A 26,468-nucleotide genomic window follows, 5' to 3' on the forward strand; every position below is an offset into this window, starting at 1 on the left:
TTTTTTTTTAATTCAGGAAGGCTTTTTCTTGTTATTTTCTTTATGTTACATGTTTTCAACACTAGCACTTTGAGGTTCTCTGCGAATGAAAAGTGCAGTACAAATTAAATTTATTATTATTAATAATAATTTAAACGTTCTTTAAACTCATTTTAAACGTTATTTAAACGTATTAAATATCAAGTCGTGGTTGTATCACGTTGTTTTCTTCGCCTCCTTGCCCTGGCTGCTGTCCGTTTGGATAAAGAGCCCTTCAGACAAGCGGGAAAGCGCGTGACTCCTTGTGGCAATCCTGTGAGAACAAACGCGCGCCCTTTATAAACGCGTGCGCGTGCTCGTTGTGTGGTTGTTGTACAAATGGTGTTTAGATGAGGCGCGCTCCGGCCGAGGCGTGACAACGGAGGCGCGTTCACGTATTCGCCACCGGCTCCTGTGCGGCGCTGAGAGAGCATCACCAAAACACTGGCACGCAGCTTCCTCTGCTGGGATATCGAGAGAGGACGGCAGGGAATTTAGAGGTTAAATTAGAAACAACAACAGGAGCGGACAGGGTGCGCGCAAAGGAGCGCAGGAGAGACGTGCATCCATCCTCGCAGCAGCAGCAGCAGCAGCAGCAGTAGTAGTAACAGGAGCAGGATTTTCCTTATCGGTTGCCCGGTGCGTCCACACACCCTGTGCCTTTGAGCCAGCAGCGGGGAGGTGAGGAGGACCAGAGAGGAGGCGCAGAGAGGCGGAGGACCATGGAGGGGATGCAGGCATACGGAGCCGGGAAAGCCGGAGGAGCCTTCGACCCCGTCACCTTCTTCCAGCAGCCTCAGACCATTCTCCGCATAGTGTCTTGGGTGAGTGACTGCTCCGGTGAGAGACAGAAAAATAAAACATAAGTTTGTTGGTACTGTAGTAGATTAAATAGTAGCTGCATAGGCCACCTCTGAATATCCACAATTTACTTGTGCGTATGTGAAATGATTTGGATAATGTTCGTTGTAAGTTAATCGTTGTGAAGTATGATAGCCCATCCAAGTTAGAAATTATACAAATTCCGATATCATCAGCATCATAATGTGACTTCATCCCTTCTTGCATCTCAAATATGCCACTTTTAAATCTTCCTGTTTTGTGTTGATTTGTGTTTGATGTTGTATGCTGAGTTTATATTGAGCTAATGTAGGCCCAGAATGGGTTCTAATCACTGATTTTTTTTTTTCTTTTGATAACATATTCATTACCAAGTAATGATTTCATAACAAAACCATGTCATAATAACTGGCCACCCTCCCTTCTCCATGGAGGAGGAGCACTAATGAGAAGGAATAGCAACAGTAGGCCACCACTTCCTGGAAGGATTGTAAACAAGTGGCAACAAAAGTCCCAAAAGTCACCAAAACTCCAAGTGGCCACTTCACTCCGATGTGGCATTTAATGGACCATGAATACAATGAACTTATGACTGAATGTCTTGATTGGGTATCTTATAACCTACACTTGCATTTTGGTATCTAATATCATCTTCATTTAGGACATAGAAGTGATTTAAAAAGGATAGGAGAAGGATATACACCACATTATATGCCACTAACAGTGGCATAAAGTGAGTTTATAACCTTTGGGCCTGTAGCGCACTAGTTGCAGAAGTACTTCATGATGATTCACAACTCAGAACATTTATATTTGGAAAAATTGGTTCATCTGCAGGAACTTTATTTGCTGGGTGTTTATTGTGTCCAATTTCACCTTTTCACGTTTAAACTTCTTCTGGAGTAATGTGTAAAGTCAGTGTTTACATCGGGTAGCATGTTACAGGAAGGCCACTGGTACCAATCTCACTGCTCTACAGTAGGAAGTTGCACTGTTGGGATTATTTCTTATTTATAGGACTGTGTCTGTGGCTGCATGTCCTTAAATAACACTTCCTCAGGTATGCTGAAAGGATACAGAGGCAGGTTTCATGTGGATGGTCTTGCTGGCATGATAGCAGTAAAACAGTAAGATTAAAAATTTATACTTTCAAATGGTGTCCCAAGTCAATAATGAACAGTAAAGGAAGCTTTTTGGTGGAAAATGTTTTAAAAAATAGACCAAACTAAAGCCTTAGTTAACTGTATGTTGCCCAGTTGACAACAGGACAAAAAAGTTTAATTTTTAGTTATAGTTTACTGTCTAATATTGTAATACTATGTTCCAATTTCTTACCCTTGTGACTAAAGCATGACTGATAGTAAACATAACGTTCACATAAAACATGAACTGTATCATTCAAATATAAACCATGTGAAAGAAGTGTGAAAATAGCTTGTGTGTGTGCCCCGAAGAGGTCGTGAGGAAGAGTCATGTGGCCGTTCGATGCACCATGAACGTCTTCATACTTTACATAAGCATCAGATGAAGGTTTCTCAGAGCTGTGCGGTTGTGTTTTATTGTTATAAGTTATATAATATTATATATCATATTGTATTATAATGATGTGATTGACAGCTACATGCAAGGCAACAATGTTGTCTCTCATTTGACATAAACTTTTTGTTGTGTAATATACTGTATATGTCACATGAATAGTGTTTAGTGAATGGCTGTCATTCTGTGAAATGCTACATATCACAACATATTAGCATACTGAGGCTTGATAAAAGAATTAAAGGATTCATTGATGATCAAAGTGGTTACCTGAGTGATTCATAGACTAACTGTTATTGCTCCCCTCCTTTAACTACATAGTCTGTAGGGTGTTGAGCATTAAAGTTTTAGTGCTTCAACAGAAATACAGTAAACTGAAGAAAAAAGACGAGTCTGCACGCTCACACAGGTATGGAGTGACTTTGTGGGCCTTTGTCTGATGTCCCACCCCCCTTAGGTGTCATCAGAACAACAGCATGTCTCCATAGTAACAGCCATGAGTTGTGATGTTTTGTGTGATGGTGCTAATACCCAGACGGCAGTGGACTGTGTGGGTGGAAACTATCAGCACTTAAAACATTTGGTGAGGGAGGGAGGGGGGGGGGGGGGGGGGGGGGTGTCAAATGTGTGTGTGTGTGTGTGTTGCATGACCATATTTGGAAAGTATAGATAAAGCAGTTTATGAATGGTGGTTGAGGGTTCTCTGTTCTCTCTCTGTATCTCTCACTTCTTCACTTCTTACAAGGGCTGTATGTGGAGGTGATAATGAGTGTGTGTGTGTGTGTGTGTGTGTGTGTGTGTGTGCGTGCGTGCATGCGTGTGTGTGTGTGATTCATCCTCAGGGAGTCAGTCCAGTATGTCTCTGATGATGCATGGAGGAGAGAAGAAGAGTTTGTGTGTGAGAATTTTCTGCAGGACTTCATAATAATAATGATAGAATTTATTTTCATTCATTGTTATTATTATTAATTCATTTTTAATCAAATTAAACAGAGTCACCAGATGTGCAAAGTTGAGATGACATCTTTTCCCCCATAGTTCAACTTTGTCTCTGCTTTTAAAAGAGCATTACTTTTGAAGCTTTCTTAATTTATGCTGCTACTCAAGGATTAGAGTTATCACCGGGACAACATCTTCATTTATCAAATCATGATCATGCAGCTAAACATGCTACATGTTTAGATCTGCTTTCTTCCGGTAAAGAAGCGTCTTTACTTTCAGAAGTCAGCGTGCCAAAAGCAGCGTTTCTGTCGGCCCGCTGGGTGAATGTGAAGATCAAAGTTCACCGCTGCACTCCAAGAAAAGAAAGTGATATTTTCTGTGTATGTGTGTTTTTGTTCTCTTTGATAGAGTAAGAAGGTTAAAGCAAATATCCACTCACTTTCAGTATGCATGTGTCTGCAGCAGCCACCTCTGTGCACATAGATAGTGATAAACGGATTCTCCTGCATGTACATAGTTCATCTAAGGATTCTCTCTCACCCAGGAAATTCTTGACTTTTAGGAACACTAGTGATATTTCATAACAGACAATAAGAAATATGACTCACAGACTGATCACCTGCAAGCTTATAAAGTCAAATGCGTATTTAGGAACTGCTCTTCTGAACGTTCGTACATAAGTAACGTGGGTTAACATTTTATATTTAGTTGCTATGGTGTTTAGCATTTCAGAGGTCAGGAAGTTCTGTAATTGGTGAGTAACCGTCTGATATTAGCAACACTGCAATGCAGCACATTCTGTCGGCTCCGTGTAAAACAGGAAGACACACACGCAAATAGTTTGTTAGCGTCTACATGTCAGAATTCAGACACAGGGTTTGAAACTTAGATGCAAGTTGCTTTGTGTGCTTGCAGTAGTCGTGTTCTGTATTTTTGCATTAAACATTTACAAATGAATCTAGAGTAAAAACCAACTTTCTGTCAGTCAGGGTTGCTGATACATTTTGGTATTCGTCTGGTAAGTGTTAGTAACTCCCTAAACTCTTCACTGATTGGTCGACATACTGCGGTAGGGATAGATTTTATTGTCTTGTGTGGTAAACCTCGCCCAGACAGATACTCTTAAGTACAGTATAAAGCAAAGTATGTGATCACATCTACTGAGCTTGTTGTTCTGGCATAAGGACGGTGGTAATGTTCAGTTTGTTGAACATCTGTGCTTTTGCTCATTAAGGTTTGCACTGCTTGATTAGAAGCATATAAACCTGTAATTCTAGTTTACAAGGCTTGTATACTAATTTGGACTCGTGTAAATCTGACATAGAAAAGTCCCACCTCAGCTAGCCACGGCCTGGATGAGTAGAGGCCTGCAGCTCTCACAGCAGATGCTGGCAGCACAGGTTGGCGGGTGCAGCGGATTGAGGGACTGGTGGGTGCAGGTGCCGATCGGTGAGCATGAAAAGCGTTGGAAAGAGACACTCAGAGACCTTCAGAGCTCACCGCCACCACCACATCTTTCTCTTCTTGTAAATACAGGCGACATTTGAATTACTGTGCTGGTGTGTTTACAAGTTTTAGCTCCTTAAAGGACCATTTCACCAATTTTCAACCTTATCTCTAGCAATCCGAATAAGGGATATAGTGTGAAAAACACCTGCAGTTATTGCCGATGTCTCTCATTTGACGTGTACAGTGATGTAGTTGGGGGCGAGGAAGAACTACAGGCTATTTCAGCTTGGATTTCTAGTCTCTAGCCTCTGGGTAGCCTGGGGGCATGCTCTGCTCCAAAACAAAACTTCATCGCTCTCTTCGCTTGTATTGCTAATTAGCTACATTTCCAACAGCGAAAATGGCATCCCAAAATATGAATGCAGTGGATCTTATGGACGAGGATACGTTTTACAGTGTTTTACAGAGGTTGGGCGCCAGAAGCTTGCACGCAATGCATCCTGGTACATGTAGGCACTGCTCAGCTTTCTTGGTCAATATAGCACACACTGAGGAACTGACTACATTTACCATCGACACTGGTTGGACATTCACATAAAACGTGGTGAAATTTCCCTTTTAACTATTTGACCTCCCTAACTGACCTTCTTCAAATATATGCTTACTGGTTTTCCTACCATTCCAAGTAAACCAGTTTGATATGATTTTCATATGTAAATCTATTTGCAGCCTCTTGAAACTTGCTTGAACATCACTCAAGTCTCCATCATTGTCTGTCAATGTCAAAGTGCAGTTTAAGGGTATTATGGTAGTGTATTGTTTTGTACCACACAGAAATAAATACAAAAAACTTTGCACACCTGGAACAGTGTGAATAATACATTCAGATTCCTAAAACACAGCAGTGTAGGCTGCAGATGTGATGTAAAAATATTTGACTTGGGCTTGAAAATGCACAACCGCTGCTTTGGTCTGCTAGGATTGATGGAACATCCATAATTATTAACACAAAGTGACAATTATTGTGTAATTTGACATTCTTTCTTCTGATCAGAGATACAGGTTTCCAAACATTTGATGCAACATGTTCACGTTATCATTTATCCTATGGGCAATAAGCGCTCCTAATTCTAATACAGCTTGAACTTTATCTTATCCCTGTTCTTATTGTTGCTGTTTTCTTTCTTTTATTGCATTGTGTGTGTATACTACCTGCACTTTTAACCAAACTAAACTCAGTAAACTAAACACTAAAGATGTGAACTGAACTAAAATTGCTGTCATTGTGTGATTTTTGTTTTTGCTTTCATTTGACAGTTTACCGTAGAGACAAACAGGAAACTAGGACGTAAAGGAAGAGGGGGTTGGCATGTTGGACCTGTCATAAAACACATGGAGTTGTAACTTAGTCCAGATTGCAGTTCCACCCATACTTGATTCTGTTATGCTCGGCTTTACAAGATTGAGGAACCATCTGTTTCCTTACAGCAACACAACCTTGTTTTCTGGACTCATCTGATCACGTTCTCACTGATTGCCATCCAGATTCGAACGGTAAAGGTCAGAGATAAAAGGGAGAGCAGAGTTTGTGTGAATGAGTGAGTGTGTAGAACAGAGTGTGGATCTTAGTGTGTCCCGGACTTGTGATTGTGTCTGTCTGTCTCATTGTGTACCCTTGCTACTGCAGTGTCTCTCCTTGAATTGTACTTTGACAAGGTCTCCTCTCTCTCTCTCTCTCTCTCTTCCTTCTCTCTCGTATTACATGAGCAGCTGCTGCCATGGTGATAGCAGCAATCAGGTATCCCCAGTCCAGACCAATACATTGCTGCAGACAATAAACCCACACACACACACACGCCCCCTCACACACATACACACAGTATATTATATCCTCCAGCAGTGATCCTGTGTTATTCGAGAGTCCAGCCAACTCAATGTTGACTTGTAGTGAACGTCACATCGCTTTATCACGTCTATCCGGTTTCACTAATCATTCACTGCAGTTGTTCTCTGTTGTTTTGCAGCTCAAATACAAATATCTAGTGTTCCAATATGGCTGGACTCGTCTGTTATCTACAGTCTCCTGGCATTTATTGTATCATAACACTTTGTGGAGTTGGTATTTCCTTCTGACATCGTTTTTATTTCACCATTTAGCATTTTTGCATTTAGCTGATGCTAATATCTAGAGTTACTTACAGTGAGTGCAACATAAGCTTCAAATCCACAAGGAAGCAATTACTGTAGATCAGGACCACAAGTGAAAAAGAAAACAAAACAGCACAATTCACAAATTTTCTTATCGTATTCCATATTGTTGTTTTAGTTGTAGTGTGGCTTGACATTAGAACATTTGAAATTTCTTAAGAAAGAATGTTAGCAGTTTGGATGGTGCATGTACTACTGTCCTATTTCCCAAGGTTGACACATGACACAAATGTAGAAAAAGTTACAAATTTAACACGTTTGCTCACTGAATTGGACCAACTTGGTTACTGTAGCCTGACTTCTACTTCTGTCTGCATGATGTGTCTGGTGTTTGCTAGCATGTCGACTGATGCGTGTCAGATACAGCCAGGGTGTGTACCTTTAACCAAATATTTTTCATCGCTCAGCCTGAACATAAAACTTACTTTTCTGGACTCAATCTTAAGATTACATATGTGCACTAAAGTTACACTGCAAGATCTGAATCTTCCTTACTTTTTTAAAGTAAAGTGAAGAATCTGCCAATGTTTTCAGGTTATTTTGCTTTTTGCCACAAGCAAAAAACATGTTTTTTTCCTATAACAACATGTATTTTCTCAATATTAGTGCAGCAATCTGCTTTTTTCTGTCCACATACTGAAGCGTAATGGACTTAGAGTGTCACTGAAAATTTGTCAGTTTGCTTCATAACTGAAGGTGAAATTCATTTCACTTGGTAGTTTTAACTCATCTTTTCAATATTTTTTATGAGGATGGTTTATTGTTAGATTGTGAACACACTCTGATGAAGTCTGCAGCCACAAAGATCTGGACAAAATGCTGTGCTAGTGCCATGGTCTGCCGTGTCCCTCTATGTGTGTGTGTGTGTGTGTGTGGTTATTTCTAATGCTGGATTTGGTGTGAGGTACAGTGTGTGAATACCAGGGTGACATGAGGCCGGCTCAATTGTCTGGTCTTTACAAACGATCCGAAAGACCTTTCAGCCGGCACAACAGCAGCTTTAAATCATTCACAACCAGCCAGACTGGACTGATATGATTTAGGCCGACTCAGTGGCCGAGACGGCTGATTGCAGTATGTGTGTGTTGCATGTTGCAATCACCCAAAAGCCAGAATTTCATATTTGAATTTAGAAGCAGATATGGAGTAACTAAGGTAGAAAAAGAGAAAGAGTAGCGGAGAGAAAGAGACATTCTGGAGGAAGCACATGTAATCATGCATGCATGCACACAGTTTCACAAGTGTGCACACACATACACACTTCTGGCAATCAGTATCCTTAATGTGCAATTTGTAAGTGACCCTCTGATGGTCACAAGATCAGAAACCCACGTGGTGTCCCTCACAGTGCTTGCTTTCATCACCGCCAGGAGCCTTGTGATCTGTCTACGGATCAGAGGGGCGAGGGAACCTCCCCACGCACACACACACACACACACACACCTAATGAAGGAGAGTCATATATGCAACCATATCACATGCTCCACTTTTCATGGCAGCTTAGCAGCAAGTTAAGAATGTTTAGGTGCACTGGGTTCAATGTGTTACATTTGCTGCACATTTATCACTACTAAAAGTCAGTTAATGGTGCATAATTATGGATGTTTTTATCTGCACAAAATGAAAACTGTGAAAAGTAGGAGAGAAACATTCATGAGTATTCCAAAAATGTCCAATTTGTGCAAAAGTCAAAGGTTTTGCATACTTTTAAGAACCAAAAGTTATCTGGCTTAAGGCATCATTTTCCTGCCCCTGACCTCTAACCCTGTCGTTAAAGTGCTCGTTTATATCCCAAAAAGGCAATGCAATGTTAAAAAAAAAAAAAAAAAGCCGTATCTTCTAGCGATATTGTATTTGATGTGCATGTGAAGGACACGCTTCAGCTTCAGCCGTCGCAAACCCAGCTGAATTTCTGCTGGCAGCCGGAGAAAAAGCTCAGTAATTCAATCTGCTCCCTTCCATGTGACAGTAAATATAATTGTGACCCTGAAGACGGTGTGCGTTTTCAAATCCAGCAAATTAGGTCATGCCAAAACCAATCCTTATTTCAAGTAAGAACATTTGTGTGTGTGTGTGTGGGAGTGTGTGTGTGTGTGTGTCTGGTGTTTGTATGTGTCACTGCAACAGACAGAGAATAAGTAAGGCTGTGGGAAATAGAGGCACACAGAAAAAAAAAAAACTCCCTAGTGGTGAGTTTATTTCCCAGTGGAGTTTCTCAGGGGAGCATCAGAAAAAAAAAACTGTTACACCACTAAAGTCTAGTGGCCCTGCAGGTCCTGTTGTCCTTGTTAGAGAAAGTGACTGACTCGCTACTGTATCCAAATCAAAAACAGTGAGATAAACAGACCTCCGTGTTCAGCAGTGGCTGTTGACTACAGTATGTAGTTCACAGTATGATACCAAATTGACTGATACTGGATATTTTTTTTTAAAGATTTCAAGATATGTACTAATACATTTTACAGTTAGAAAATAAACAACAGTACTCTCTGGTGGATAAACTATTTGCCTGCGACACAGTTTTTAAATGATTCCAAATATATTTTAAGCATTTCTATACTGCAGTTTCTTGTCTACTTATCATCTACTTATTGGCTGAAATATACAACAATACCAGTATAACTGCAACAAGTTGGTATCAATATAACAGCTTTGCTTATTTATTGGTCTAGCTCTAAAGCAAACTATAAAGAACCACTGCAAGTTAGCATTAGCATCTTCAGATAATGACAAGATATTTATTGTTTAGTTAGTGATTGTCTGCTAATAATAAAAAATGTAAAAATTTTTAATGGGTCAATAATATATGCTTTTTTTAATCTTTTTAATCTGTTAACCAAACATGCTGGATCAGCATTATTATCATCATTATTAATATTGACATTAAAAGAAGGCACACAGTGATATATTTTGTGCTGTTTTTAGTTAAACTACTTTCATTCAGTTATTGGATCTATCACGTCTGTCGGGTTAAATGAAGGTTGCGTTCTCTGTGCGGCGCATTTCTAATAGCCAATCAAAGGAATCAAATCAATCGCTGTGAAGCAGGTTGCCGCTGTCAAAAGAATCAACTGAATTGAGTTAGTTTGACAACTTGATCCTCCCATTACTAAAAATAACAAGATCCATTCAATTACACGGGACATAAATATAAGTTTTAAATTTGCTGTAATGCACGAAATGTAATCACGGACAGTGGACGTGCGGGTGTGCGTAAGTGAAAGTGCATTAGTGTGCTTATTTGTACAATGAGAGAAAAACAAGAGGGATACAGAGAGTTTTTTGTGTTGTCTGGTTGACTCTGTAGGGTTTGAGACTCATTTCTGGGTTTTCAGGTATCTGTAAAATGAGTTTGGGACATCTGTTTTAGGACACAGAACATCATTATAAATCTAAAACCTTAAGAAATTCTTAAAAATCTTTATTACATATACACAACCCCCCTGTTACGATTAGATTACCCTGGTTACTTAAGCACACCTCAATATTTTACAGTGCTTTTGTGATGTATATCTTTATAATCTTATATCCTGAGCAACTTCCACCAGTGTACTAATATGTATAAGACAGAATAATTCCTCACCAGCTGTGAGGAAATGACTGTTTGTTGTAAGTGAGGAAGCACAAGCTGAAAGCAAGAAATAGTTTCTAAAGAGGCAAATAAAAACTCAGACTACTGTTCTTCTCTGTATGTTTTTAGCATAGGTTTTTCTTTATTATGTGACTTTTCTGTTCATGTATACCATTCTAACATCCAACATCATGTGATTGACTGTGTGTGTGTATGTGTGTGTGTGACTTTATGTTTTCTGACCTGAATCTTAAAGGAAGCCATGCATGTAAAGCAGTGGACAAAGTGCGTGTGTGTTTGAGCTATATGGTTAAATGTGTGTGTGTGTTGAAGTGTGCTCAAGAATGCTCGTGGGCAGAGGCAGGGCCAGTAACAAGGAGAGATGAGAGAAGATGAGGGGGGAGGGAGGGGGGGAGGGAGGAAGGAAGGGAGGGAGCGATGATGCAGCTGGTCTAAAAATAGCACCGCCTCCATACCCCTTCTGCCCCCAACGCTTCCCTCCACAATCCCTCCATCTCTTCCTCCCTCCTTCATCATCTCTCTCTCCGTAATGAAAAAGGTTGCAGGTTTGAAGGTGGGGTGGGGGGGGGGGGGGGGGGGGGGGGGGGGGGGGGGGGGGGTTAGGTATTCCTAACCTCCTCCCCGCATCACAACACATCCTTCGTTCCATGGAGAGAGGTGTGCATGAGGCTAAAGACGGTCCAGGGAGCAGAGAGGCAGAGAGGGGATGGAGGGAGGGCATGCTCGCTAACAAACTGCTCCAGTTCGCCATCGAGACACAGACGCCAAATGCCAGCTCATGTTTCCTCTCTACGTGCTGTAGAATGCTAAAGAGCTCCATTTAATCTACCTTCGAAATGGAAATGAAGCAATGTTTTTACAGCCTTGTAGCACAAAATGACCATAATATATTGCGTCATGGTATACTGAGTCACTTGTACTATCGCTGGTTGTGTGACTTAAGGATTACTTCATCAGGTAGTAAGATTTCCAGCTGTCAAACCTCACCGTCACTGCTCCCGCCCTGCATTTAGAGAGACATTGCTGAAGGCTAAGCAGACGTGAACGACAAAACTGACAAAAAGTATTTTTTAATCACCGTTTTGCATTTTTAATACATCAAGTCAATGACTTGATGTGAAGGTCAATTATTTCCCTCAACAGAGTGGAAAGTTTGCTCGGCATAAGCACATTTGAAGTCATTATCCAAAAGACAAGTAAGTCAAGTAGAGAACTTAAATTAAGTTTGGTGCAAAACAGTGCTTCCCACGCTTCTTATTTTGTCGCCGTCTCTCTTCTCAGCCTCTCCAGCACATTCAGAGCTTTCAACTGCATCTCATGGACTTCCTCTGCAGACGTAGTTTGCTCAGTTGTCATAGAGATCGCTCAGTGGTCATCATGCGATCAAAGTTTGGAACTTAAATGTTAAATGAAGACCACAAGATATGATTAAAAGCTAACTGTTAACATTTCTTTTGATTGGTTCATCACGTTACAGGCTTATAAGATCTACCTTTTCTCAAAAAAAGCTTAATGGTAGGAATACAGGAACAAACAGCTGTAAACTGGGACAGCACTGGGATAAAACAGGACATGGACAGTGGGGAGTTCCCTCAAAGAATGATACAATATCAAAGCAAGGTGACTACGCAACTTTTCCCCCTCACACACGGCCAAACGGAGTGTATCTCAGTAACCTCAGTCTCCAAATAATGAACTCTGTCTCAAGTAAATTTAACAGACTTATATTCCGTTTCGGCTGGCGCTTCAGATTTTTGAGCATCGTGTGTTGGCAGTGAAAAATGTAGTTTCCCCCGAGCGTGAAGCAGACAGCGGAAAGACGATGACTGGCTTGAAAGCAGATAAAGAAAGAAGAGTTGAAGTGTAAAAAAAAAAAAAAAAAAAAAAAAAAACTGTGCTGTAATCCTCATCATGACTGACATCCCTGCTGTCTCCTTCCGCCCCGGTTGTTGGCATCCATGGTCAGGGCTTGTCAGTGAAAGTGCAGTCTGTTGTGTGCTCTCCTTTTGTATCGCTGTCATTTATCACACAAACACAGACACAACAGCTGGGTAAACTATCCACCAACCCAAGGTTCACTTCAGCTTTCTCTTTCTCAATCACACACACACACACATTCAGAATCCATCACTCACCACCGCCGCAAAATCAACACACACACACACACACATACTGCAGACAAACATAAACACACTCAGCCTCTGTCTTATCCAGACTGAACCAGCTCCCTGGAGGTTTGGTCTGAGGGTTTGTCAGTTGGATGGAGTTGTCTGATCCTCTGTTATCAACTGAAGTACAAAGTAGACTGCTACACTGCACTGCAGGGTAGAATACTAACACTGTGGGTGTTTGCATGCGTGCGTGTGTGGTCTCATATTTCTGGCCTCGGAAAGGGGTGTTTCTTATTGGATGCTCACCCCTGTTCGGAGAGGAGAGGAGAGAGGAGGATTAGATGGTATCTTAGTAACCTACTCCTGTTATTGACTCCATTTTGTAGCCTTTTGTATCTCCAGTCCTCCAGGCGAAGGCAGACAGAGAGGAGAGTAGAACGAAAGGAGAAAGGAGAGAGAGAGAGAGGATGAAAGGGCGCAGGAAAGCAGAGAAATGCGGAGGGACGTAGAGGAGCGAGGGATCAGATGCTCGTCATAGTAACCTGCTCTTCCGATTGACTCCATTTTGTCGCTGTCGTCTTCTCTCTCTTCTCGTCCTCTCCGGCACGTTCCAGCAATTAAGAAAATCAGCGTTAAATTTCAACTCGCCGCCACGCATTTTTTAAATTAAAGACTTGCTTTGAGAAGGATTTCATATGGCTGAGAGGACGGTGTAATGACACCTGATGAATTAAAAGCAGGAGCAGCTACAGCCATAGTTATTGTGTCAAAAACAATGGTCTCCTTTCTTTAACAAACTCAGCTATAAGTCTAAGTCATCATTTAGTCCATTTAACAAAGTCTTCAAACAAATATTTAGTGATAAATAGTGAAAATATAATTATAGAACAGTTCAAAGTTTTATTATTCATCCGCACAAATCCAGCAGAGAAATGTCAGAAACTATCAAAGTATAAAACAGTCTGTTTACATGTAAAGCACATCAGCACTTAACACTGGTTTGACTCTACATGATGTATAAATTAAGTCTAAAACATGCAGACTGCAGAGTGTTATACAGTACACATGTGGCTAGGGCTGCAACTAACTGTTACTTTCATTGTCAATTATTTTGACAATTATTTTCTCAATTAATTGCTTGTTTTGTCTATAAAATGTGAAAAATGTCCGTTATTACATCTTAGAGCCCAAGGTGGCATCTTCAAATACTGTATCTTCTTTTATCCAAAACGAAATATATTCAGTTTACTATCATGTATGACATAAAAGTTTAATTCTTCACATTTGAGAAGCTGCAACCAGCAAATGTTGGCATTTTCTCCAAAAAAAAAAGACTTTTATTAGAGATTACTGGACTGATTATTGAAGATTATTGGATTATGAGAGTAGTTGTCGATTCATTTTCTCGCTAATCATTGAAGCTCTACATGTGGTGATACATTAGTATCACATACTCTGTTAATATAGGCAGACGCAGCATGACCAGGTTAATGTATATAAAAAGGTTTTGTTTCTAGAAATATGAGACAATCCTGGTGAAAACTGGTGCAGACTATGTGTTGCTTTCAGCTCCTTTACTCTCAGATTTCCTAGGTTGGATTGGATGAAGGCTCCAACAGTGTCTTTTTTTAATACTACCACTTAGTATCAGCAATATCAGAAATGTTCAAATCCTACACGGAAGGGCTTTAAAGGATAGGTTCACAATTTTTTTCATGTGTATTAGCTTTTGCTTAACTTTGGAGTGCACTGCCTTAAACAGAAATCATAAGAACCAGGCATTAGATGCAAGATTTAAGAAAATAAATGACAAAATCTTCAAAAATATTGAAAGAGTCTGGTGACATAGAGAAGAAACACCCATGTAATGTATAAATCAGAGCTTAATTAGATATACAGTATAGTGCTGGTATGCAAAGCTCCTACTGTTAAGAACATTATGTGATGCTATAAAAAATATTGACGAGGTTATCAGTATGTGGTCCTATGCCAGTTGTGTCCACAGTGTGAAAAAGGTTAAGGACTCCTATTGTTATTTGCACTAGGGTTAGCTTCAAGATAATTTGTATCTGTAGTCTCTGGGCAGAAAATACAACCAATAAGCTCAGGACAACATCATATCACAGTAAAATGTAATGAATAGTAATTTTACAGATGTTTAGGTGCAGTAAAATCCTCAGTTGAAATGATGCTTTAAATTACAGTTGATGTACTGAATACATTTCCAAAACATATATATGTCCATATTCACACAAGTGGCAACAATGTTTGCAGTAAATATGTCTAATTCACGTCTGTGTGTGTTCAGTAGCTGTCACACTAAATGGCAGAATAGCAGAGAAAGGATCATTTTTCTACAGTCAAACTCCACACTTTAAGAGAAAACCCGGAGGCACGTTAAGCAAAACTGTTGACATGAGGGATTATTCATAAAACTCCCCTGCAGGGTTGTCGTGACATTATGGGCTGAGAGCGTTACGCTGAAGTGTTTTCTTATTCATAAAATTACCCAGCCAGTCTAAATATACCATCTGGCTGTGGCAGGTTGTATTCTTTTGGGCTGTAAAGAGCTTTTATGAGTTACTGTACAAAAGATGCAAGTAGAGAACAGGGTGAAGTGGTGGTGCAAAAACACAAACCTGAGCAGGGGGTTCAGATTAGTGAAAAAAATACTTTCCATCCACATATTTATGGACAATGGCAGACAAACACAGTCTTTGTAAAGACAAAAATTAAAATAACACCAGTATTTACTTCAAATATTAAAAATACTATCCAGCAAGTATGCATGCAAGTCCTGTAGCATGTTTTGAAATGAAGACATTTGATTTTTGGTAGACATTAGCATACATTGTTTGGAAATGTACACTTTATTGTGTCATTTGACATCTGTGAACTGATATCCTTAACACACGACAAAAGCAAGTAAATACGTTGGCTGGCTTGTGCTGATCCAAGGAGTGAATGAGATGAAAATGCTGAAGCTTGGAAGCTGGGAAGTATAACGGTTGCTTATCCTGACGTGCATCAAGATGCTGCCAGTGTGTGGGCTTACATAGAAAACAATAGATGCAGTTCTTATGTGACGCATGTTATACGTCACTGTTGTGTGTTGCTCGTAACAGTAAAAATGAAGGAAGATAGATCCCTTCTGTCCTTAAAACATATCCTGTTTATTAGAGGAATAGTTTATCATTTTGGTTCAGTTTCAGTTTGCTTTCTTGCTGAGTATTGGATGAGAAGATGAATACCACTGTCATATCTGTCTGATCAGTATGAAGCCAGCAGCTGCTTATTTTAGCTTAGCATAAAGACTGGAAACAGTGGGAAAGAGCTAGCGTCCACAGTGATGTGGATATTAAGACAATGACATTTTAGAACATCACTGTACCTGGCCAAGAAATAATCCTGCACCTAACATCCCCATGAAACCACAATTTGTCCTTTTTACATTTCAGTTTAGGAATAACACAAACAACATAAAACGTGTTAATTAGTGAGCTTTACAGGTCCTGGTAGGTGGATTTTGTTGCTTTTGGTTGGAGCCAGGCTAGCTGTTTCCAGTTGTTATGCTAAGCTAACCGGCTGCGGGCTGTAGCTCCATATTTAACAGACAGATAAAAGAGCGGTAGCAGTCTTCTCATAACTCTCAGCAAGAAAGCGAATAACATGTATTTCTCAAAATGTCGAAGTATTCCTTTAATGGACTATTTTATCAAAGGGTCTAGGTCTGATTGTAGGACTACCATGAGCTACACATCGCTGCTTTTTCCATCTTCCACTTATCCCTTCCTCTCTTCTCCTCTGCAGCTCTTCTCCATTGTGATCTTTGGTTGCATCGCCAATGAGGGCTACATCAACCGCCCCAATGAAGTAGAGGAGTACTGCATCTTCAACCGCAACCAGAACGCCTGTAATTATGGCGTCTTTATGGGCTCCATGGCCTTCCTCTGCTGCATCGCCTTCCTGGCTCTGGATGTCTATTTCCCCCAGATTAGCAGCGTCAAAGACCGCAAGAAGGCTGTGCTGGCTGATATCGGGGTGTCAGGTAAACACATTATCTTCACTTACTTTAACTATCTCACAACATAGTGGATAGTTTTTTCAAAGCATATTGTTTTCTCTTGTTTTTAAGATCACTAAGATTCACTTTTAAACATTTAACACTGAACGAATTGTGTTACATGTTATAATAATCATGTGAACACCAGCCAAGTAACACAATAAAGGAGACGCTATCATATTTTGAGGATGCAGGTAAACATTAATTCTATTATCTCATTTTAATCAGACATATTTCTTTTTATTTTACCATTTCTTTACTTTTTTTGTGCACAACCAAGCAATGCAGTAATCTTTTCTTCCTAAATCACCTCCCTGGACACTTTAAGTAACCTAAAGTAAGGAGAAATATTGACTAGACAGCATGAGCAGAGCGATGGAACCATGAACAGCAGATTAAAGAGTGAGCTGGGGATTGATACAAGTGAGCGGGGAGAAATACGTTTTCAAGTTCTATAGCCCTTTGAAAACAGAATTACAAAGTGCTGAACAGCTTGTAGGTCAATAACACTTAAGGCTAATAAAGTTAATTACTACAAGGCAATCAGAGAGCACATGTCATACCAATGGAGTTTCCAGATTGCTGTAACACTCATTGCTATGTTACAGACGAGTTACAGAAATAGATTTCTTGCCCATGCAAATGTGCCCCCAAGATTAGCACGCCAACCAAATCTCATCAGTCAGTCAGTAGCCCAAGGCCTGACTCATTTCATGGAAATTTGTTCATAAGGTTTTGAGAGATCTCTATTTAGCGCTATAGCTTGTCTATAGAGATGGACTGTAGGACTCACAAGACGGCAACGCTCCATAGAGTCCAGATGAATGAATCCATTCAACTGAAATTAAATATGGATGATTTAAAAATATGATTACATAAGAATAAATTATTGAATTTATTCATTTTCTTTCTTGGGCTTTATCGGTCATGTTTGAACTCAGGCCTCAGAATGACCATGAGGCCTGGACAAGGTAATATCTCAGCCATTATGCTTTGAATTACATACAGATAACTATACACATTTCCTGTGATAAAACACCATTTGGGGATTATATTACAGCAGCTGCAGGTACAGTGGGCTTTCCTGTTCCCGACAAAATCTGAGACTCGGTAGGAGGCCGTAACATGACCTAATCAAAAACTGGTAGCAATCACTCCCTGCTGTATCAATCAGAAAGATGGAAAGGCGAAAAGAGAGAAGCACGATCAGTGTGCTAAAAGAGTTTCACCCACCAGTAGTAGATTAATATTAAGTACTGACCTTACTCATTTCATTTTTTTCTTTCTTTTAGTGTCTTTGTAAGGAATTCAGAACTGCAATGTTGTATAAATATACTGACTACTGAGCATTGTGTCCATCAGTTTTAACTTGTTACATGTAGAACAAGATGAAGCCCAAATGCTGTCTACTCCATTATCGTCGTGATTTTCAAGTTTAAGCTGCAGTATTTTGGAAGTTATTCTACTGTAGGTTATAAGAATTGGAGAGCATTTTTTATTTTCTTTTTTATGTACAAATTTTTACAGCTAATCAATACCCCACTCTCGTAGAAAATATGAGCAGTCTTTTCAAACTGTAAAAAACATGACATTTCGGAGAATTGTAGTTTGGTTATAAACTCAACTAAAGAAGAGGAGGTGTTAGAGACGAATAACAGGGGGAAGGAGTACTCCTGTGCCACTAACAAGCCTCAGGAACATTGTGCTTTGGTGCCTCTGACAATGGCTTCCTTCTCAGCTGCACTGCTTCTGCAGTGAACTTGGACGTGATGACAACATAGTCAAGTGTTGAGTTGGTTAATGAGGCCATTCCTGTCACAGACAAATATTCTCCTTCCCTGTTTTTATTACTCACACACTCTGTCTCTTTCTCTTTATACCACCATATCTATATTGTAATATGAGATGCTCTGTTCCATACTGAAGCGAGGAAACGACTGGTACACCTGGATGTTTCTGATTTAACCTTATCTTCAGTCTCTCTCTCTGCCACAGTTCCAACTGCAGTACATGTGATGGGATGATGTTTGAGTTCCCTTAATATGATATGTATTCCACTGGTTGCAACCAGCTAGCAGGAGGTTTTGTGGGTATTTCCTGGTGATTGTCTACTCATTATACATATGGCGTTCCACAGGGGTCAAGCCTAGGCCCCCTGATGTTTTCATTTGATAGTCTCTACAATATTCTTCATTGTTATTTTGATGATATACAATTTTATTTCCCACTCTAGACCTCAAACTATAGCAGTTTAGCTTTCCTGCCCTGTCTTTCCTATTGTTAGTGTCAAGCAATATTATATACAGACAGGTGACAAATTAAAGGAAAATCCGGTACAGGTCTGAATGCTTGACCCCTACAGTGAGGGGATCTGGTGGCTCTGTTATGCTGTGGGGGGCATTTTGCTGGCATGGTTTGGGTCCACTTGTCCACTTAGAGGGAAGGGTCACTGCAAATCAATACAAAGTTGTTCTGAGTGATCACCTTTATCCTATGATGAAACATTTCTATCCTGATGGGAGTGGTCTCCTCCAGAATGACAATGCCCCAATTCACAGGACACAAGGGGTCACTGAATGGTTTTGTGTATGAAAATGATGTGAATCATATGCTATGGCCTTCGCAGTCACCAGATTTCAACCCAATTGAACACCTATTGGAGATTTTGGACCAACGTGTTAGACAGAGCTCTCCAACACCATCATCAAAACACCAAATGAGGGAATATCTTTTTGAAGAAAGGTGTTCATCCCCCCAGTAGAGTTCCAGAGGCCTGCAGAATCAATGCCAAGGCACATTGAAGCTGCTCTGGTGGCACATGGTGGCTCAACACCTTACTAAGACACTTTATGTTAGTTTTTCCATTAATTTGTCACCCGTCTCTATATGTAGCCCAAAATCAAACTTTTCTCAGAGAGCTTTACAATATATGTGATTCAGATGAATTCAGAAAAAAACCTCTAAAACCCAATACTGGTTGTGCAATAGCTTTCTCCTGTTTAGTACAGGCAATTGTACTAAACAGAATTAGCAATTTGGCTGCTAATTATTGTCAGTGCAAACATGGGCACATGTAATCCAATTTGAAACTGGTGGCTTCAAATCTGTGTTAATTGATTCTTACTTTGTTGTTTGTTTCATTCAGTACAAACATGGTCCTCTATAATGCAGTGATTATTATTATTATTATTATTATTATTATTACTACTACTACTACTACTACTACTACTACTACTACTACTAATAATAATAATAATAATAATAATAATAATAATAATAATAATATATAATTTTAATTATTTTCCCACTGTGTCTCTCTCCAGCATTCTGGTCCTTCATGTGGTTTGTGGGTTTCTGTTTCTTGGCCAACCAGTGGCAGGTGACCAAGCATGACGACAACCCACTAAGGGAGGGAGGAGACGCTGCCCGAGCAGCTATCACCTTCTCCTTCTTCTCCATCTTCACCTGGGTAAGGGCATCCACTACTCATTGGTCCACACTAAAATAAAACATCATGTAACACCGTCCATAAGGTGGATGTGTTCATTTAAAAGTTGGTATGGTGCTATGGATGAGGTACAAAACACTCCAAAATTGTGGATCATGTTCTATTTCCTCCTTTACTTGCCAATATAGCCAATGAGCTATATAAACGTGTATTCCTTGACTACCTTCCCTTCCCCCATCTTCCTTTTGGTTAGTGTGTGGTTGCGTGTGAACATTTTCATTTTTATTTGTGTACATGTGAACTCATGAGTGTATGGATATTGTTCCAACAGGGCGCCCAGACTCTTTTTTCTATGGAGAAGTTAAAGAATGTGTCGTTTGAAGAGGAATACACCAAGCTGTTCCCCCCTCAGCCTCATCAACCTCTTGTCTGACTCTTCTCTTTCTCATGCCCCTTCTGCATTAACCCTCTGCAATTGGTTCATCATACTCCTGTTACGTGACTGTGACTGCACTTGTTTAAGGGCACCCTTAACATCGATATTGCTTGAAGTGAGTGTATTTGTAAGGCAGCAGTAAGAATAACAGTTGTACCATCAATGTTGCCAGTAAGATGTAGCTCAATGTTTTTGCCTGCTGTAGTTAAATAACTTATTTCATGATCCAAGCAGATTATGATAATGTATGTGCAGGTGGGTTTATTCAATGGCTGAATCAATATCTATGACTCAACAATTACATTGCCAAATGCTGAGATCTCTGGCCTTAAACACATATTTGAATACCTGTAATCCATGTTGGAATGAAAGCTTACTGCCCACTGGAATTTTAAAATGCTTCTAACCAGAAACTAATGTTACATATTTATGTGGATGTCTTATTAAATTTTGATAAAAACAGAGGTCAAAAGCTAAAGATTTGGTATTTGGTTATTAAAGGATGAGACTGTTGACTTTCTGTATTCATCTCATTATCAACAAATCTCATGTGCAGAGCCAAACCAACAATGAATTGATCTACTTACAAGTATATGTATCCAAATCCTGATATATCTGATTCCTCTTTGCCGTAGACCTCTGCTGTTGTCCAAAAACTATTAAAAACACATCAATGAGCCACACCACTGCACTTGTTGTGCTTCATATCACAACCTCTTGACTGTACATTGTACAGTATTGTCTGCCTTCACAGGGAACTACTCTCCAGAGACTTAAAACATGATCTCTGTTGTTAATCTTTGGAGCCTTTTCTAAACAAATGAATGTGATCATATTTTTTGTGGTGAAGGAACTTGTCTCCCAGTGCAGCAGTGTGGTTCATTGACATAGAGGAATAAGATATATCAGGCTTTGGATGCACACAATACTCATACTGTAAGTAGGATCAAGTCATTGTTAGTTCAGCTCAGCACATGAGATTTGTTGACAGTAAGAAAAATATAGAAAATCCTTTAAATTCTAAGATGTTTACTCACAGAACCTTCTGTGTTCTCCATCTACCATGTGGTTTTCTGTTTGGATATTTGGCCAGTTTTTTACTTCATATTAAGATCAGACATGTCGGCAATTTGCTACTGAGATAACCAGGTGTAGGACAGGTGCACATTCTGCCCGGCTGTGGCTTCATCATCAAATCTGGTGCCCTTATACAAGTTTGTCTCAGTTTAGAGGATAGGCTACTACTCCTTTCTCTCATCATTAGCGTGAAGGTTTACAGAATGATTGGTACTGTCTTTTTGCTGTAGAGGGCATAATTGTCAAGGGGAGAGTTTTCAAACAGTTTTTGTTTAAAATGTAAAACTCTGAGTCTTTGTAATGAATTTTTCTACATTTGTCAAAGTGCATTGCTTAAAATTTGGTTGTAAAGGTTTTGTATTTCTGTCTTTTGATGAAACTACATTCAAAGCCTTATCTTCTCTCACTTGACACCATAGATTATTTTTTCCAGTTTTGTGTATAGTCGTGCTTTCACTTTTTCTATTATCTTATTAAGTTTAGTTGGTAGATTTGGTGTTTTTATAGCTTTTTGACATTGGCTTAGTTTAGGCAGGCAGTTTTAAAATAATTTAATTGAAGTATCAAACTGTTTTATTGCACATTCATCAGATTTTTATGGCCTGTAACTGTGCACGTTATTGAGTCATAAATAAGTTTTATTACATGAGTACTTCCATATCCATATTGACAAAACTCATTACCTAACATGCATCATTTAAGTTCAAATGGTTCAGTCCATAAGATCAAATAAGGACAATAATTGAATTTTTTCAAAAAGTTTGACTTGTTTTTATTTTATGCAATCCTTCAACTTGAATGAAAATTAGATGGACTTAAACTGTCCATTTCCAATGTAGACTGTAGAGACATACTGACAAGACAGAAGAGTGTTGTACCAGACTGAGAGAATCAAAAGTGTTCAACTAAAGTCGATGTGTCTGCAACATCTGATCGAGCTGAGACACAACAGTAAATAAAACCTCCTCCTGAAACCTTTCAGCACTCAGAGCTTAAATCATCCCCAACTCTGTTTGTGGTTTTCTCTCTGTACTGTGTGTGAGTGTCTGTGTTTGCTCCGTCTACCCGTGGTATAGCTGGCTTTTATCCCCTGTTGTCTTGAAACATCTCTAATTAACAAAAGTGAAAGCCTCAGCTGTTTAATAATGCACACAGACTCTGTTTCATTGCACTGTACCTGTCCCAGTGATGCTGAGGTGGTGTTTCTCTTTATGGAGCCAAACAATGGATGAAATTGCCTTTTTTTATACTACCGCCTTGGAACTAACTTGCTCTGACTAACTAAATGACTCCCTCAAACTATCTAATAAGCTTCACAAGCTTTCCAGCAAACTAATCAATGTTTCCTTCTCTCTCTTCTCCCAAAACCTCTGCTGTAACACTATTACATCTCTGCTTCAACATCTATCTTCACGCCATTCATCCATCTATGCATCCTCTTCCTGTCCCCCCACATCCCCGATGATCTATCCTCTCCATCCCCAAGGCGGGCCAGTCCTTCCTGGGTTTCCAGAGGTACAAGCTGGGGGCCGACTCAGCCCTCTTCTCCCAGGAATACACGGACCCCAGCCAGGACGCAGCCGGAGCCCCCTACACCTCCTTCGGTGGGGACGACCTGGAGAGCCCAGGGGGAGGAGGGGGCCAGGCTAACAGCGATGGGGCCTTCGACGGCACCGGAGGCTACCAGCGCCAGGACTACTGAGATATTGGGGGTAGAGGATCTGGGTGAAGTTGCCCATAGTTTCTAATTTAGAGTGGGGTTTGAATTGTTTCTATCATTATTTACACTCAACATTTAGCTGGTAATCTTAAGCCAATGTGACCTATAGAATTTCAGTCATCATAGGAGATTTTATACCCGTGACATTTCAGTTATTGGACTGATTGTCATCTGTTTATGAAGGTAAAATTAATCTCTAGGTCAGAAATTTGGGCAACTTTCCAGATTTGGGGAAAGACAGGTAACAGCTAGGAGTGAGACAAGATGTCACCAAGGTATGAGCTTGCTACTAGAACAATAGAAGGGGGCTTTGGAGATTGACGGGAAGGGGTTTTGGGATACAGAGACCCCAGACTTCGGGTCTGGTTGGAGGTGTCAGGGAGGGTTTAAGGAGCAAACTGGGCGGGAAGAATCGGGAGGTCAAGAGTTTGCAGAAAAGGTCACCATGTAGCAGATCAGTGCTCGTGACCACTTTGCCTTCATCTTCTGAGGTCTGCTGTCAGTCAGCAAAATGACTGCGATCAGTGTTAGTTGAAACACCCTCAAACACACACACACACACTACAAACACACACATGTAAGCACACATTCACAGCATATCGATTTCAAACAGATACAACACGAGTTTCTGCTGACGAATCTCCTTAGAGGTGCATTACAGGATATCAGCGCAGACAAACAAGCAACAGTGCTATAACTGGCAACTAATCCCCTCAACCGTTTGTGTGTTTGTGTGTGTTGAAAGGTCTCCTTTGGGGTTTTTTTATGTGTGGGTGTGGGGCGGTGTGTGTTTTCTTGTTTTCCAGAAGAACCCGCTTTTTCTTCCCTCGATTGTTGCCTTAGTGCTGACTGCCAAGCAAAATCCAATGAACACAGGGCAACATATATCCAATACGCACAGTATCACAGTTCTCTTTCGGCATCTTTTGGACAAAAGTATGGCTAATTGTTTTGTTTTTGTCTTTAAACACGTAAAAACTCCGAACAAAACCAAGCATTTGTCATCATCGTTGAGCAACCCAAATTACACAAAAGTTTCAGTTTCAAGTCGGCAGGCCTACAGACAGAGAACTCACTTCACTGAAGAACTGCAGGTTATTTATCTATTGTGTTTTTCACTTGTTTTCAACAAATCTATAGATGAGGCAACCATGAACATCCTGAGGATTTATGTACATGCATTGCTTCATTTTCTGAAAGAATAAAGTATATCTATCTCTCTATAAATATATGTAAATCTATAATTCAGTATATTAGAGTGTTTGAAAAAAAAGATTATGCTTTATTTTAGGGCATTATGCTAGTTCTGTATAAAAAAGAAAAGACAAAAGAAAGATCTATGGTCTGTTGAGTGTTATTGTGATAAGATATATGGTGAGGTCATCACCATGCCTCATCCTTTATGTTGCTTTCAGGGTAAGGAGATGCTTTTATTTTGGGATAATAATACTAATTATAAACAAATACAGCAACAAAAATGTGACCAAATTATCAAAGTATATATGCACATATATACTTTATACTGTATTATCCGTGTAGACGTAGAAACGTGTGATGTTCCTCTGTGAAATCCGTTCAAAAAGCAAAGTAAGATTTAAGAAAAAGATTGTGTACAAATCTATGTTTTTGATGTGTTCGATTTTAACCAATAAAAATAAAGAAAATACTGATAAAGATATGAATGTGTGGTCTGGGATTTTTTGTATTTTATTGTCACATTCTCACTGCCTTCTGTTTTTATGATTTAAAAAAAAAAAAAAAAAAACTACCAATATTCCATAGAGGTGCTGAAAAATTTAGAAATTTATGATCAACTTTTGGCTTCTTAGTTTACACTGGTGTGTGGGAGGTAATGTATCTGCCATACCACCTTACATAATCAAACAACAGCAGCCAACAGCCGGGCATGAGCAGTGGTTGGCCTTTATGTCAGTGTCATGCCATAAACCGAAAATGCCTCATGTATTTTCTTATTAAAGAAATATGTATGTAGTTTATTTTTGCATCAGTAAAACTGAATTTTTTAAACAGGATCCTATATATGTGTCCTATACATACAAAAAAGTGTCAAGGAACAAAAATACTGCAGATACAGACTCATGTGTTTGAAGTCCAGTAGTGATACTAAACAGGCTGCAGTAAAATATAGAAATGTGGTGCATGTCTCCCTCCACTGGCAAGACATGTCCCTACACTCATATATTATAATAGTATTGTATATATAATAAGAAAAGGTTTTTTTCTCCGCCTTATAAGAAAGTTGGTATTTTTTATAATATGACATGTTTGTAAATCCCTTCTGATTGCGTATGCTAACTCCACTGCCAGAGTTTTCAAATATTGTGATTCAAAAACCTTTCAAAAGGTTGGAGTGCAAAAGTGAGTGAGGCTTTTCAATAAGGTATTAATTGACATTGGATTTTAAAAAAATGTTGGCATTTGCACACTACCAGAAATAAATTATGGAAAATCAATATCCAGAATGTATTGCAACAGTGCAAAGTTAAACCCAAATTATTATTAGGCGTAACTGGTGGGTGGAGTAAGTAAAACTTCTCTAAGTTGACCTATTTTTATCTACAGGAAACTTCAAATGTGAAAGAGACAAAATGACAGAAATTATGCAATTACAAGACATGCGCCAGAAACATCTGGTTGCAATAAATTGTTGTAGTTCATAATAAAGCCATGCGGTGGCGCTATTGTCAAGGCAATGACCGTAGCAACAAACAGGAAGTGCTATTTGTTAGCTTCTTAATTGTTTTATAAGTGAACTAATTAAAACGAATAAAAGGATATGTGCAAGGGGGAAGAAAGAAAACCAGCCGTGCAGATAATCTACATAATTTTGCTGTGAAAAAAAATAAAAGTATCCCACGTGACGAGTTGATACACGTGTTGCCTTAAAGTGCTGTCGGAAATTACCCAAATTTAGAACAAGATTGACAAAACTGGTAGATCTGACTAGAGAACACCACGGGAATTGGGGACACGTTTAGAATAGTGCATAAAATACAGCTGATCAGCA

General features: G+C 39.5%; 1 protein-coding gene across 3 annotated transcripts; it reads left to right on the top strand.

Moving 5' to 3' along the window:
* The first annotated feature begins 214 nt into the window (after positions 1 to 214).
* Positions 215 to 25,116, top strand: LOC121908604 (synaptogyrin-1-like). 3 transcript variants are annotated; one of them, XR_006099278.1, is made up of 5 exons: positions 216 to 842; positions 16,507 to 16,744; positions 20,083 to 20,228; positions 20,539 to 20,758; positions 23,207 to 23,294. XR_006099278.1 is itself a non-coding variant. In XM_042428775.1 (4 exons), the coding sequence occupies exons 1-4, from the start codon at positions 741 to 743 to the stop codon at positions 23,420 to 23,422; spliced, it is 702 nt and encodes a 233-aa protein (XP_042284709.1). In that variant the 5' UTR covers positions 215 to 740; the 3' UTR covers positions 23,423 to 25,116. The 3 variants fall into 3 exon arrangements, 2 of the variants coding, with proteins under 2 accessions (XP_042284709.1, XP_042284716.1); XM_042428775.1 differs by lacking the exon at positions 20,539 to 20,758 and having other exon boundaries at positions 215 to 842; positions 23,207 to 25,116; XM_042428782.1 differs by lacking the exon at positions 23,207 to 23,294 and having other exon boundaries at positions 20,539 to 21,217.
* The last annotated feature ends 1,352 nt before the right edge of the window (positions 25,117 to 26,468 follow it).

Source organism: Thunnus maccoyii, chromosome 2, assembly GCF_910596095.1.
Source record: "Thunnus maccoyii chromosome 2, fThuMac1.1, whole genome shotgun sequence".
Lineage (NCBI taxonomy): Eukaryota > Metazoa > Chordata > Actinopteri > Scombriformes > Scombridae > Thunnus > Thunnus maccoyii.